This window comes from Eptesicus fuscus, chromosome 14, assembly GCF_027574615.1.
Source record: "Eptesicus fuscus isolate TK198812 chromosome 14, DD_ASM_mEF_20220401, whole genome shotgun sequence".
Classification (NCBI taxonomy): domain Eukaryota; kingdom Metazoa; phylum Chordata; class Mammalia; order Chiroptera; family Vespertilionidae; genus Eptesicus; species Eptesicus fuscus.
In genome coordinates, this window is record NC_072486.1 from 30,760,964 (window position 1) to 30,775,962 (window position 14,999).

Genomic DNA, 14,999 nt, shown 5'->3' on the forward strand with positions numbered 1-14,999 from the left:
ACATCTCCTTTCTTTAATTACAGCCAAAGTCTTCATTACAAGTGAATCTCGTGTTGCCTTATTTCTATTTTATGTGTCTCATTCATTATATACTTCCAGTGCAACCTCTCCCACTTCTTTACAACTGTCTCTTGGTCTGTTTTTCTGGTAAAGCTGTGAGGTCAAACCTGAACACTTCAGTTATTTGGAGAATTAAGGTCCTCCAGTCACCCCGTCTGAAGATTTAATTTTGCAGATTTGTGCTTCAAGAGATGCCATGAGTTATGAAATACACCCTTTTCCAGTGCTTCCATAGCATGTGGCTCCAGGAGGCCTGGTGCCTCTCTGGGGACGACTGGCGTGGACAGCACGCAGCCGTCTTACCTAACTGCTCACAGCTCTCACTCCCCTTGAGCCAAAGTGGAGGTCAGGCTCCACTTGTGCATGAAGTTCCAGGTGGTACCGTCAGCCACAGATGGCATGTGAGCTCCAACCTCTGCTCTTTCTGAACTAGACTGCTTTTACTCACCTGAGTGTGTCACTGTTTCAGTGCTCATCTGAATGAACTATTATATATGCCCAAAATATAAAGACAAGAAATGGAGCTCAAAAAAAAAAAAAAATAGAGCTCTATGTAATCACCATAAGTTGTGTTGTTGTTTTTTTACTTATAATACAAGCCCTTAATCCATTTTTCTCACATATTACTTTTTTCCTCAGCAGACTAAGAGCTAAAGGCAAGGGAAGTGCAAGGGTAAAGACTAGTGGGTGAGCCCAGCCAGTGTGGCTCAGGGGTTGAACATCGACCTATATGAACCAGGAGGTCATGGTTTGATTCCCAGTCAGGGCACATGTCCGGGGCTGCAGGCTCGATCCCCAGTGGGAGGTGTGCAGGAGGCAGCCAATCAGTGATTCTCTCTCATAATTGATGTTTCTTTCTCTCTCCCTTTCCCTCTGAAATCAATTATATATATATATATATATATATATATATATATATATATATATATATATATGTATATATTAAATATATATATAATGCATATGTATAAGACTGGTGGGTGAAACGGCTGCTTGGGAGATGAAGCGGCAGGTGGAGCAACTTTTCAGTCTATGAACTCATGAACTTGAACAGCCTTCCGAGGCCCATCGCTTTAGAGTCTAACACAGGTGAGCTTGTTAAATAAGCCCACTGCCTGGGCTCTAGGTCAGGGTACAGCAGCTGGATCCTTGTTAGGGTCAGGGAGAAAATGCAAAAAGATGAGGCAAAGCAGGTGCGTAGATGGAGGAGGCTCTGCCTGCTGCCGGCTGAGGAAATCGTCCAACAGACAGCATCCAGGCTCTCCTGAAGGACCACGGCATCTCTAAGCATGCTGACGGCCCTGTTAGGACAGCGCGGAACAGAGAAGAACGCCCCTTGCCCCTGTCCCCACAAGGCTTCTGAAAGACAAACGGTGGCCGGGAGAAAAACAGGACTAAAGGGAGTTATGCATCAAAAGAACATTGATCTTTCATTGAAAGTCACTTTATTGATGTTACAATGAGACTAACATAGAAAACCGTGGTCTCTCATTAGCTTCAGAAGTGAAGACTAATCAAATGGTGCCGGTGATTTGAACCTCAAGTTACAGTGACCTTTAAAAACAGCAAGATTTTGTTAACTTACAATATGAGAACAACCTTAGCACTGGAACAGCCATAAATCAAATCACGCTTGCTCAGGAAAGCAGTTGCCATACACATTTCAGTCGGTGTTTGCCAAAACTCAATAGTTTTTAAATAGCCTAAGAACCTGAAGTGCAGAGAGGCAGAGAGGATAGAATGTTAAAACGAAGCCAATCTAAGTATATACACGATCACCTGGTTACCAAAAGGGAAACCGGCTATTAACTCTTCGCACAAAGTGGCGTCCACTGTGGATGGGACATCACCCCTCGAAGACGACAGATGTGGAAAACACTAGCACAGACCTACCCTGGCTAACAGATAAACCGCTATGTTTCGGTAGAACACAGTTTCTAAGAGAAGGTGTGCTGGGTGGAAGTCTCTTCCCGCAGGTTAAAAAAGCAGAGCATGCTCACTTATCCCGAATAAACCTATCATTAAGCACTTTTGAAGTTGGTGTAAAAAAAAAAAAATGTGTTCCATATAAAACAAAGCTCTTGGGTCCTTTTTACCCACTAAAAAGATTCTTGAATCACAGTTTGATTTTTGTACTGGATTGTGGGGTTTTTCATCAGGCAGTGATACACATATAATTTAGCAAAATCTCTTGGGTTATTACTGAGTACATGTATTCATATCAGCACTGTCTGTGTGGTGTTACCTGGTATAACTTAGCACCGCTGTGTTTAAAGATTTGGAGCTATTTTCATTATTTTGGAGCTTGACCATCAACACACAAACCCACACCTGAAACTATATATAGGCTAAGCCCTAAACTATAAGTACATTAATATTTTATGTGTGTTTTTAGCTTGAGAGGAAAATGTCCTTTTCTTGACAAACTGGAAATTTTGATGATTTTTAAGTGCATCATCTTAACAAGATTGCTAGTCTCATTGTATGCCTTTTTTTTTTTTTTTTTGTAAAAACAAAACAAAACAACACACATTTTCCCTGGTTTTGACTTGAAGGAGACCTAAAAACACGACATGATGATGCCCTTGAGCAAAGCCTTGCCAGCCTTGACGCGCCTCCGGGTATGAAACAGGTTCTGTGAACAATGCAGCAGGCAGCAGGGCCTGGCCCATCGCGGGCTGGACCATGAAGTATTCAAAGCCAACACGCAGTGACACTGCAGAGCACGCAGGCCTGCCTGCTGTGTGCACGCAGCACCTCTCCCCACCTCACCCCAAGTGGCCATCCTGAGCCCACCTGCACGGTTAGCTCCTGAGCTGGGAGCGGATCTCCATTCTGCTCCTGTGCCAGCACCCCAAGGCTGGCTGCTTCCTATCTCCCCTCCATCCCGAAACACTGCACCCCATGCCCAGGTGCCCCGGGGAGAAGACGAAAGGTGCCTCTGGCCCCTATTCTACATCCCTCTGCTTCTCCCAAGTGCCAACTTAGGCCACAAAAAGGGACTTACCTCCGTGACAGTGCAAGTTCCTAGTCAGGAGAAAAGGGCTGACAGCTACTGGGCGGGGAGCGACTTCGGAAGTAGGAGGGTCTGGGAGCATCTCATCCACAGTGAGGATGCTTACTGTCTGTAGGGCTCTGGATATAAAGGACACAAATACTAGGCAGGTTTTTGTTTTGTTTTAATGTGTTTTCTACCTATAAGCCGAATCAGAAGATGCTCCATTTTGGGGACTCTGACAAAGCAATGAGTAAGTGTGAACAGAAATAGTACGCCCTGCTGTCTGAGGTCCCGCTGCATCTCTGTCCGCTCTGCCTCTGCAGGTGTGCTGGGAAAGCTCCTCTGGCGATTAAAGGCACCTGCCCACAGAGCATATGCTATGAGCATGCACCTACGCCTCCCAGGAGGTGTGGCTACTCCCCCAAAACACACACACACACACACACACACACACACACACACACACACACACAGCAGGATGGGCAGCTGCCTCTCAGCCCATTTTCACAAGAGCTTGCTGGCCACCTCGCACTCCAATACACAGGGAAGCTATTTCTGAAAAGTCCTTCCCTCTCCCCATGTGGGAGGAAGGTTGCATCCCAATTCAGAGTAGTCTTACCAAGTTAGAGAATACCTTGGGGGCGGGGGGACCTGAGCTCCAAATTAAGCCAGATTCTCTAGGAACGTTTGCTGCTTACATATTTTAAGTTAGTAGAATGAGAATGTGAGATTCACCTTGACTCCATTTAAGAAAAAAAAAAGCGTATGGGTGACAGATTCAGAGGAAAACATAGAAGTGAAAGGAGAAAGATCATGAGGAGCATAAAAAGTAGACATTACATTGCCAGTGTGGCCGTCAGAGGGTTTCATGGAAAATCCATGCCAACTCACCAACCTGTAGGCTGGCACTGAAATGTGCTGCCCACAGGCGTCCAGGCAGCAGGCGGCAGTGGGGTCCTAATCAGGCTGTGGCAGCAGCTGTCCTCCCTCCCTGCACTCCTGCACCCCCTCACTCACTGCCGCGCTGTTCTCCATAGCCTCTGCACGCTACTCCATCTGCTCACAAAGCTCCCCTTTCCTTCAAGTAAAATGAAGTGAAATAAAAGCATCTTCTCTTTCACTTAGAATTTATTATTATGGTTAATAACAAGGAAATATTTAAAGTGCTAAATATATGTTAAAACAGAACTACGTGACAGCAAAAAGAAGAAAAAGAAGAAGAAGAAGAAGAAGAAGAAGAAGAAGAAGAAGAAGAAGAAGAAGAAGAAGAAGAAGAAGAAGAAGGAAGAAGAAGGAGAAGAAGAAGAAGAAGAAGAAGAAGAAGAAGAAGAAGAAGAAGAAGAAGAAGAAGAAGGAAGAAGAAGAAGAAGAAGAAGAAGAAGAAGAAGAAGAAGAAGAAGAAGAAGAAGAAGAAAGAAGAAGAAGAAGAAGAAGAAGAAGAAGAAGAAGAAGAAGAAGAAGAAGAAGAAGAAGAAGAAGAAGAATGGATGAAATGAATAAATGAACAGACTTGATTTTGAAACACTGAAATACTGTTATTTCCTTTGGCCCATAGATAACTATCGGTAACAAAGCAAAGAGCAACATCTAAAAAGATAAGAAGTAAAGTAGCCCCAAGAGATCTGGGGGCCATGGACATAATTAAGTTATGCAAATCTACAAGGGAATCAATGGGGGAGAGAGAGAGAGAGAGAGAGAGAGAGAGAGAGAGAGAGAGAGATAAAGAGAGAGAGAGAGAGAGAGAGAGAGAGAGAGAGAGAGGATAAAGAGAGAGAATGACTTCTTTCTCTGGAAGTGAGCAAAGTATCTAATTCTATCTTTTAGAAACTTCTTTTAGAAAGTTTATCAATCTTATGTTCAGAAATCTATGCTGGTCTGACCTTATATATAAACACAATGTTAAACACCTTTTTTTTTTTTTTAAAGCAAGGGGAAAGTGAGAACGGAACTGTATTATGACTTAATAGCACTTTTATCAAAATATGGTTTGCATTTTAACCTTCTATTTACTTTATTAGTCAACTTAATTTTTTTAAGGAAGAGCACTGTTTTTTTTGTAAAAAAAAAAAAAAATACAGCAGTTACAGCAAATGGAAAGCCTTCATTAGGCTGCACTGTTTGAGCTTATTCCTTTCACAGACGAGGAACCAGGGGCCCCATTCTGGCTGGAAGAGGCCGGGGAGGATGCAGGAAAGAGTGGCTGGACACAGAGACCAGTTAGTCTGAGCCGGCGGCTCCTTCAGGGCTCCCCCTGACCCCACACCCCCCTTGCTGACACTCTTAGTGGAGAGATTTAAACGTTTCTTTAAATCATACTACACTGTAATGACTATGGATTAAGTGGAACATCTCAGGCAGCAGGGTAGTCCATCTGAAGTCTTACCTATGCACAGAACTTTGGAAAGAGGAAAAAGGCATACAATGGAACACACAGGCCAGATAACTGCTCTTCTCTGCTTAGCATAACAGGCAGGCCCTACAGGTGACTGGGGGAGGGAGATACAGATATTAGTTACACGACACAAAGGGCTATGTGGCCTCAAAGTCCTCCAAGAGAGATATTTAAAAAAATAATGCTGTGCTTGTGTTTCGTGTCATGGGTCCATTCTCCCTGCCTCTGTGGATGGAAAGTCATAGGTATTTAGACTGAATACCTCTAGAACACCAACCATGAGTACACATATGGGTACTTCTCGAAATTACCCACTGAGATTACAAACTTGCCAAGGAATCTTGCAAATGGCTGCAAGGATGTTTAAACATTCTTAGATAGAGTAGATACTGAGAAGACAACATTAAAACCACTATAAAATCATAATCTCTCTGCAAATAAAACAAAACACTTTCATTCAGTTCCATATGAAGGTTATGACCACGGATGACGATAAACTACATATATACCTCTAGAGCAGGGATGGGGAATGTCCGGCCCGGGTCGTATAAGGCCCGAGAAATCATTTGGCCTGGCCCTGCCAAGGGATTAGGAGTGAGTTAATTAAATGCTTGACCAAATATAGCAGGCTAATTTTTAACTTGATAATTTTGTATGACCCGCGAACAATGTTACAAATATCCAAATGGCCCTTGGCAGAAAAAAGGTTCCCCACCCCTGCTCTAGAGCAACCATGTTGCCCACAAGGCACATCATAACAATTTTCACTTGAAATAATAATTTTCATGTAAATATAATTGAGAAGGTCAGGAAAGGGGGGGGAGATCTGTTGATTACATAGCTATCCATTTGCGATTCTTTCAAATTAGGGCCTATGTTACTGCAACAAGGGAGCATATATACACAAGGTACCTTACATTCAAATCTATAAACTCTTTTATAGTCAAAATAAACCTTATACATTAGCATTTTATACACTCAATACCAGAAAACATTCAGTGCACATTAAAGTGATCTGGGTCAAAAGCCACTTTATTTGCTGTATCTTTAAATCTATCTGCCCTCCTGCCCTTGGCTTGCGCTAGGTGGCAAGGTCACCCAACACTCACCCAACCCTCAGTCTGATGGAGCGTCGTTGTTGTTGTTTGTAGTCTTGACAGTTACATCCCTTCCTGTCATGAAAAACGCTGTTTATGCTTTATCATTTTGGATAATTAAATTGATTCTTCAAATATTTTCAAAAACTTGCAGAAAAGAGGTCCATTAGGAGATGCAAACACACAGTAAAACACACCGCCTTCTAACTCGGCCCTTCCATTTGGGGATCCCAGATGACCACCCATGGAAATGACATGGATTTTGTCGGTGAATCCTCCTGGGAGAGATCAACTTCACAAGATATTTCTGCAATCTCGTCTGCAGATTCCATTCCTCTCAAGAGAAAGGAGAGAACATGAGGGATTCAGAAGTACTCGTCACCGCAGAGTATGCGGTTGATCCCATCAGTTTCTGAGCTTGAGGGGGAAGTGTCCTTGGGACGTTTTCTTCAGAATGACAGAGCCGCATGGTGACCACATCAAGTTCTGCCTGTAAAGAAGGGGCTTCAATGGGTTTCTCACTTTTCCATGGATTAAAAAAAAAAACAAACAGAGTTCAAAACATCAGGTTCTTTCCCTGCCAGCTGCCTGGGTAACTTCACAGTTACTGCACACTTGTGGCTTTAGGATTCTTTTAACCCTTCGTGGCCTGGTGAGGCTTCCCAGCCCAACTGGTAGAGCCTTCCATCCTCTCGCTTCCAAGTCAGTGCAGAATGACCTGTTGGGACTCCCACATCCCACTGATGATAAATGTCCTTAGTACGCAGTGAAAAAGTTTTTTCTTATTCTTTTTTTTTTTTTAGCAAAACAAATCATTCATTTCACAGATAAAGGTGGCCGCAAAATGTTGATAAAGAACAAAACTTTAGGCCACAAGGGGTTAGAGTAGCAATTTTCAACTGGTGTGCCTCAAGAATTTTTAAAATATGCAATACCTGACTATTTAGTCAGGGGCACTGACCTCTTTTCTCTTAGATTGTCAAATTAAAAAAAAAAAAATAGACAACAGCCAACACAACAATAGCCATCCGGTGTGAACGAATCAAAATTATATCTTTTTTTTTTTTTGTCAGATCGACAAGAAATACAGTTTTTGGTGTGCAGCATAATTTTAGTGATTAGTTTATGGGTGCCATGAGATGAAAAAGGTTGAAAATCACTGGGTTGGAGTATTCACAAGTTGGGAACCACCAATGCAGCAGCAGCCTGTGGTCTCAGGCATCTGTGATGCCCTGGCTACGTCTCAGCAGGATGTTCTTCTGTGGAGCTCACAGGCCTCTTGAGGGAGACTAGCAAAATGTGCTCCTGCGCTGAGATATAGCAGCCATGGGGCAGCCACTGCAGCCCCCAGGAGAACAGTGAGCAGCTGGAGGACCCCCGGGGAGCAGCCACGGCATAGAGGGCCTGCAGGCAGGACAGCAGCACTACTGGATGGTGCCCCTGCAAGCTGTGGAGGCCATCAGTTTTGCTGGGCGTGTGTCCTCCTGGTCAACTAAAGACCCAATAAAACTGCCTCCGGACTATGCACAGTTTAAAGGGATGTCACATGTTTTGGACAAATACCAATTATGGAGACACATTTACAGCACTGACTACTACTAATATTTACAACATCTCCTGCTTCTACTCTTTCAAGATCATCTGATAGATAACAATGATGTGACTGTGACTGATTGTTTTGAGGCATTTGGCAAAATACACTGTGTGGAACAGCTGCTTTTTTAATTTTAAAAATGTTGACATATGTACAATTGTCCTCGTATGCTGATATAAATATGAAAAGTAAAAAACAAAACAAAAACAAACAACCTAAAAATACATGTTTAAAGTTAGCATATGGGATATTGGCCTCTCAAAGCTTTAAAGTCCTGCAGAAAAATCCTATGTGCCTTAGCCCTGCATGCTAGTGTCTATTATGGGATGTTGTTTCCTTAAATGTGGAAAACAATAAACCGAAGCATCATGCACACAGCATCACTGTCTACACAACAAGGATGGGCCTCAGAACGCCAAGTTCTGAATCCACTATTGTCCCTTAGAAAACTTGCTACATTTGGGTCGTGTGAGTTAGTTTTAGCGATACTTCTACATATATCTGTCATGCGGAGTGTCCCTTAATATACCAGGACCTTTACTGTTCCATGTTATAGTGTAACATTTCAGTAGTTCTTTTCAAGGTTCAGTTAAATCCTAAGCCAATGACAAAAAGAAAATGGTATCCAGACGTGACTTGGCTTCTCCGTCGTGGCATCTCCAGGGGGTTCGTATCGTCTGGAGAGCAGATAGATTTGCAGTGATTCCGTGAGGCTGGGTGTCTATAAAAGTTGAAGTAAACAGTTTCGATGTGTCACATGTAAACAGTTGATCTTAAATGGATGTCTCCCAGAGCTGCACAACAGAGAAAAGCAAATTGCACACTGTGAAGGCAGGAAGCAGACGTATTCTGAGCTACAAAGATGAGAAGGATTTGGTGACTCTACCCATACTCATGTGATTGTGGACACACACGCTAATGTGTAATTTAAGAAGTCTAATAAATGGATAAAATAAACACTGATTTTTAGCTCTCTCTTATCTCTAAACCTATATCTCAACCGTTTTAACAACCGTCATCTTTTAATACAAAATGACTCCTCTCATCCTCCTTTATGTAACTCAAAGTTTTGAATGAATTTAAGATTGTCTCAAATGAAATACTTTAAAATATTGTTTCTTTAAACTATACCCTTCTTTCCCTGAGATTCTGAAATAGCCAGCTAGAGCAGTGGTTCTCAGTCCACCTGCACAGCTCAGTGGTCTGGGGACATTTTTGAAATCCCACTGCCTGGACAATGCACCAAACCAGTCTCTCTGAGTGGGACTCAGGCCTCAGTGGATTTTCAAAGCCCTCAGACAACCCCATGTACAGCCAATACTGAGTACTGACCTCAGGGAAGTATGATTCCACCACCACCCACTTCCAAAGCACTTCCCTGGGCCTATGACCAGGTTATAACCCTTCAATCCCATCTCTACCTCCTAGAACAGTGTCTTCTCCTGGGAGCTGACATATCAGAGTACAATGATGCATCCAGGGCAGGACATCAAAGCCGTAATTCCCTCGCCTCTTCCCTCTCCTTGCCTCTGCCACCAGCTCTGTATATTGGCCCTGTTCATATCTAATTCCTATGATGTTCAGTAATTGCCTTAATGGACTGGAAACAACTTTGGCATGATTAAATATGAATGCAACTCAGTTCACCAGAGAAGGAAGGCCAATTTTTAAAAAAATATCTAGCTGATAAATTATGTTTCCAGACAATATGATTTGGGTATAATTATTATAAACATGAACAAAGAAAGCCTAAGGGTGACTTAGGTTGCATCCAATTTCCACTTCTACTGGAAATCTGGGGCATAACACTAATGAGTTTCTGGGAATGAAAACAAAGAAATAACTAAAGAACTAAATGGATATTTCTATATAGGTTCCCTTGATATGTTCTCTTGAACCTTCATGGATTCTTATGCTAATGCCCAGGCTGGCTATCCCACAGAATTGTGGTACAGCCACCAGTGTTATCGACCTCATGTCATCCTTAGATGTCCTTCTCACTTAAAAAGACAGCCATCTCCTCACACTTTGTAAACCGAATCTCTCAACTGTGAGGATCATTGTGGGGGCAGGGTGGGCGGTAATACGTGTTGGTGGAGACAAGTGACAATGAATGTCTTGCAGGAGTTTGAGGGAAGGAAGATCTGGATTGATGCTCACAGGATGGCCTAGAGTAGTAAAGAGTTCAGGCTTCAGTGAGTCCAGTTTCCTCACAAATGGTTAGGAAGATTAAAAAGTAAGTGACAGCTGGCTCACTTGGCTCAGTGGTTGAGTGTAGACCTATGAACCAGGAGGTCACGGTTCGATTCCCAGTCAGGGCACATGCCAGGTTGCGGGCTCGATCCCCAGTGTGGGACATGAAGAAGGCAGCCAATCGGTGATTCTCTCTCATCGTTAATGTTTCTATCTCTCTCTCCCTCTCTCTTCCTCTCTGAAATCAATTAAAAATATATTTTAAAAAATAAATAAATAAAAAATAAGTGACAGCTTGCCGAAAGAAGAGAAGAACAAAGAAATGACACTGGGAAAACCTGAAGGCCAAAGAAGCTAAAAATTGCCAAGCCATCACTTTTAGGACAATGCATGACCTTGGCCATGTCTGTGTCACGGTAACAGAGGGGTTGCTGATAGAAAGATCTGCTGGTTTGATTCGCCACAGCCCACAAAAACAGCCTGAAGACAGGGGCTGCCTATTCTGCAGGACCCTGTTATATGCTCATGTGGATGGTCCACAGTGGACAGAACCAGCCAGGCCTTTCACACAACTGTCCCAGAAGCTACAGTCTTCACCGCTTCCCCACACTGCCAAGGAAGGGGCCATGGTCAGCCATGTCTTCTGGGGATCGGTCATTCTCAGGAATTCTCCTGCGGGAAAGTTTCCAAAACCCTGCACCCTGGCATGACAACACCCCATGACAATACCCCAGCTAGAAAAAGCAAAAGCAGCAATGAAGACAATTTATCGGGGGAGAGATACTTTGGCAATTCCCCGGGAAGGGAAGGAGTGATATCGCCTTAGATTTCATGACCACATACACATATCATGAAAAGCTGGATGCTTATCAAGTCCTTTTTTTAAGGCCTGAAAGTTGGATACTGGGAATCTGAGTGATATATATATATATATGTATTTACATATATATATTGATTTCAGAGAGAAGGGAGAGGGAGAGAAGAGAGAGAGAGAGAGAGAGAGAGAGAGAGAGAGAGAGGGAGAGAGAGAGAGAGAGAGAGAGAGACATCAACAATGAGAAAGAATTACCGATACCCGGGCATGTGCCCTCACCAGGAATGGAACTGTGATGCTCAACCACTGAGTCATGCCGGCCAGACATATCTGAGTTCTCTTCTTCCTTTTCATCTTTTATCATTTCCCATATTAACATATAAAGATAATTTTTATATAATTAACAAAGCACCATTGGTTGTTTTTAAAGTCTTTTTTATTATAGTAATCAGCTTATAATGTGTTTTCTTACTGACTTCGGGTTGAGGGAGTTAAAATTTGAATGATCCATATTTACCTTGAACTCCATAATTTCAATTCAGGATCAAAGAAGTTCTGAAATATCTTTCAAAACCACAGAGCCTAGGAACCCAGGACTTTCTAGCAGATAAATCAGCCAGGCTTTTAAAGATTTATCTTATTTTACTTTTTTTGCAAAATTATCTCTGAGAAGGTCAACATTACAATGTAACTGACCACAACAGAGCCTGGGCATCAATTAGGGTAATTATTCTTCAATTATATTTGTCACTTAAGCCTTGAAGGGCTGGTCTGCTTCTCTAAACTCCACTGTATCTCACTTTTCACATAATGGATCTGTTTTGGGAACAATTGATGGAATCTGTAAGACTGATTAGAATCATGCTTAAGATGTAAAAGAGGATTTAGGATTTAAGTGAAATATCTGGTGAACCACATATTTATAAAAATAATCAACTCAATGTATATTTTAAAATCTGGCCTTTTGTTATTAATCCTCATACAAGGATATTTCTCCATTGATTTTTAGAGAAAGTGAAAGGGAGAGGGAGAGACAAAGAGAGAGAAACATCAATGTGAGAGAGACACATTGATTGGCTGCCTCCCACACACACCCTGACCAGAGCCGGGGATTGGGCCTGCAACCCAGGCACATGCCCTTGACTGGAATTGAACCTATGACACTTCAGTCTGTGGGCTGATGCTCTATTCACTGAGCCAAACCAGGTAGGGCTAAATCTGGCTTTTTAAAATATAAAAGGTTGCTAAATTTCACCATACCTATTGTCTACTCTAAATATTACAAATTTTGAAGTCCCCTTTCTTTGTTGCCAAATTCCACCCCCATCTCCAAGACATTGATCTGATTTACTGCTTCTAAAACCCTATTGGGTGTTGTTAGCCAGAAAAAGGCTTGAGTAAGCAAACTGGGCTCTCTGGCAGGTTTAATATATTAGCTGCACTGAATAATAAGATGTAAATATATAGCAATAAATCATTAATATGATTAATCAACATATACCAAACATTTCTAGAATTTATCAATGCAGTGATTAACATAATTTGCAAATATAAATCTGAGCCTCAATGCCCCAAGAATCCTATATTTTTCAAACTTAATTTTTTGCTTTTGCTTATGAACAAAGAAGAAAAAAGAGCTCTCTCTTTTAAAAGATGAACTCATCGATAAACGGTAATGACCGATGACATTAGCGTATGGAAGAACTTTTCACATACCCTGGCACTTTGTCGGTTCACTTTCTTCTCCTCGTCGGGAAGTGGAGGCATTGGGTAGGGGTATTTTCTGCTGGAGGCAATAGACCCAGTTGATGAAGAAGGAGACTTGGCAGGAGATAAAGTCCTGAGACGTTTGAGAACACATGAAATAAATATTACGTGATGGCCTAATATCTTTTTCAAATATCTGAAGAGTGGGTTCAGAACAAACCCTCTGATTTCTACTTTCATAGGCCACTACTGCAGAGGGTTAGCTATTGGGAGATAACGTCATTCACAACACTGGAATGCTGGCATTTTATCTTCCTAATCTCATAACTGCGATGGACTGTTTAAATGTTAGTACACAGAATCATACTTTCAACTAGAAAGCCAAGAATGAAGTGTCCTATAGAATAAAAAGCTAAAATGGAGAAGGGATAAAATTATTCTAAGAGCTCCTAATGGCAAATTAAGTATACAACATCTCAATAGTCTGCCTTATTTTTTACCACATAATGTAAAAAATATATATTTTTAGCACAGTTATTCCAATTCTATTTTTAAGGCCCCCAAATACAATACAATTGCTACATTTATTAGTTACTAAGTCACACACCAGTTTACACAAAACTCATGCATTCAGAGGCCAATGTGTTAGTTGTGAAAGAACAAAGGCAGATACAGTGATTTTAATAATAAATTAGTAAACATGCAAGCAGTAAGGAGTGCAGAGTTCCAGCCAAACAAAGAGTCTGATGAGAACATACAAAAATGGTCTGATTAGTCCCTCCAATCAGCATGTCTGCAGGGGAGGACTCTAGGCCCTACACGTGGATCTTGGTAACTCACGTAGGGTACACTTGGTGTGTCAATAGGTGGCTCTGCTGTGACTGGGATTTTACTAAAACTTAAAAAACAACACAATGACAAGACCCTTTCCTGTTTGGATAGCATGTGTTCTCTCCATCATGGAGACGCTCCAAATGAAAGGTAATGTATAAGCTCTTGGCATATTATGATGTTCTTGTTGATTGTGCACGTGTGGTGGTAATATTTGTGACTAAACTGAGCACACTGGAAGAGCCCATAGTTGCCATCGTATCTTTAAAGTTAATAAAACAAGACAAAACAAACCAGCTAAGAGTGAAAAGTGTCAACTCATATCAGTGGAAGATAGATGTGATAAATTTAGCAGTAGCTATCTATTCATAAATGTCACCACTACACATCCATGCCTCCTCAGTTCCTGGTGCAAAGTGGTAATGACCTACACAACTGAATTGCTTACGCCGCCGCATTAGAGCTCAAGTACTGATTTCTGAAGAATGCACCTCATCTGCATCCTGTGAGTGACTGACTCCACCAGGGAGCAGTGGGTGGGGTAATACTGGCTAGGGGGAGACCTGCAGCCTATACGGTATCCAATGGCATAAAGATGTCTTTCTTCCTCCCTTAAATGTTAGTTCCCTTCCATACATTCTCCTTTGCTCTGGTTCTGTCATGGTTTTCAAATCAGTTTCTATTTCATGGGCACTGAATGCAAGCTACTGTTTTAAAATAATTTTTTCCTACAAACCCTGAACGTTCTCGCTCAATTTTAAGAATCAAGAGTGATTCAGATTGCTTTTAATCTGGAATTCCTAATGTTCCCTCTGTTTTTGAGAAATGTCCAGGACCACTCCTTAGTGTGACTTAGACTATTTCGACTGACTTCTCGTGGGTCAATGCTCTCCACTGTGGAGCATGTGGGCAGAACGAAGAATGTTAGTACTTCAAATCCTCTAAAGTACGATTAAAGCGATGCACTACAACGTATTTTTCTAATTCAGAAATTAATGATATTTAAAACAGGACTATGATCTTTAGTAAACGAATTCAATATATGTGGAATGAGGACAAACTTTTGTATTTAAATACAACTTTCTAAAACAAGGGACATTAACCTCTGTTCAGATTTTTAGCCTAATCACTACTGAGAGGATATCCCAGTTCAAGAAAGCTAGTCAGATACACAAACAACTCAATCTCAGTGACTGTAGGGGATCATGTAAGACAAGTTTAACTTGCTGCAGTATATGTGTCCATAACCTGAGCCATGAGCTTATAGCTTCAAAGCCATGCCAGCCATTCACTGGGCCATGGGTGGAAATGAC

The 14,999-nt window shown here is 41.8% G+C and overlaps 1 protein-coding gene across 12 annotated transcripts in view; it reads right to left on the reverse strand.

The window, feature by feature from the left end:
- Positions 1-8,876: 8,876 nt before the first annotated feature.
- ADAM22 (ADAM metallopeptidase domain 22) overlaps positions 8,877-14,999 on the reverse strand; it is a 165,862-nt gene continuing 159,739 nt past the window's right edge. For all 12 annotated transcript variants that reach the window (XM_054726031.1, XM_054726032.1, XM_054726028.1 and 9 more), the window contains 2 exons: positions 12,865-12,988; positions 8,877-8,935 (listed from right to left, as the gene is read on the reverse strand). In XM_054726031.1, coding sequence (XP_054582006.1) covers positions 8,915-8,935; positions 12,865-12,988 — 145 coding nt within the window. In that variant the 3' untranslated portion in view covers positions 8,877-8,914. The remainder of the gene's footprint in view (positions 8,936-12,864; positions 12,989-14,999) is intronic.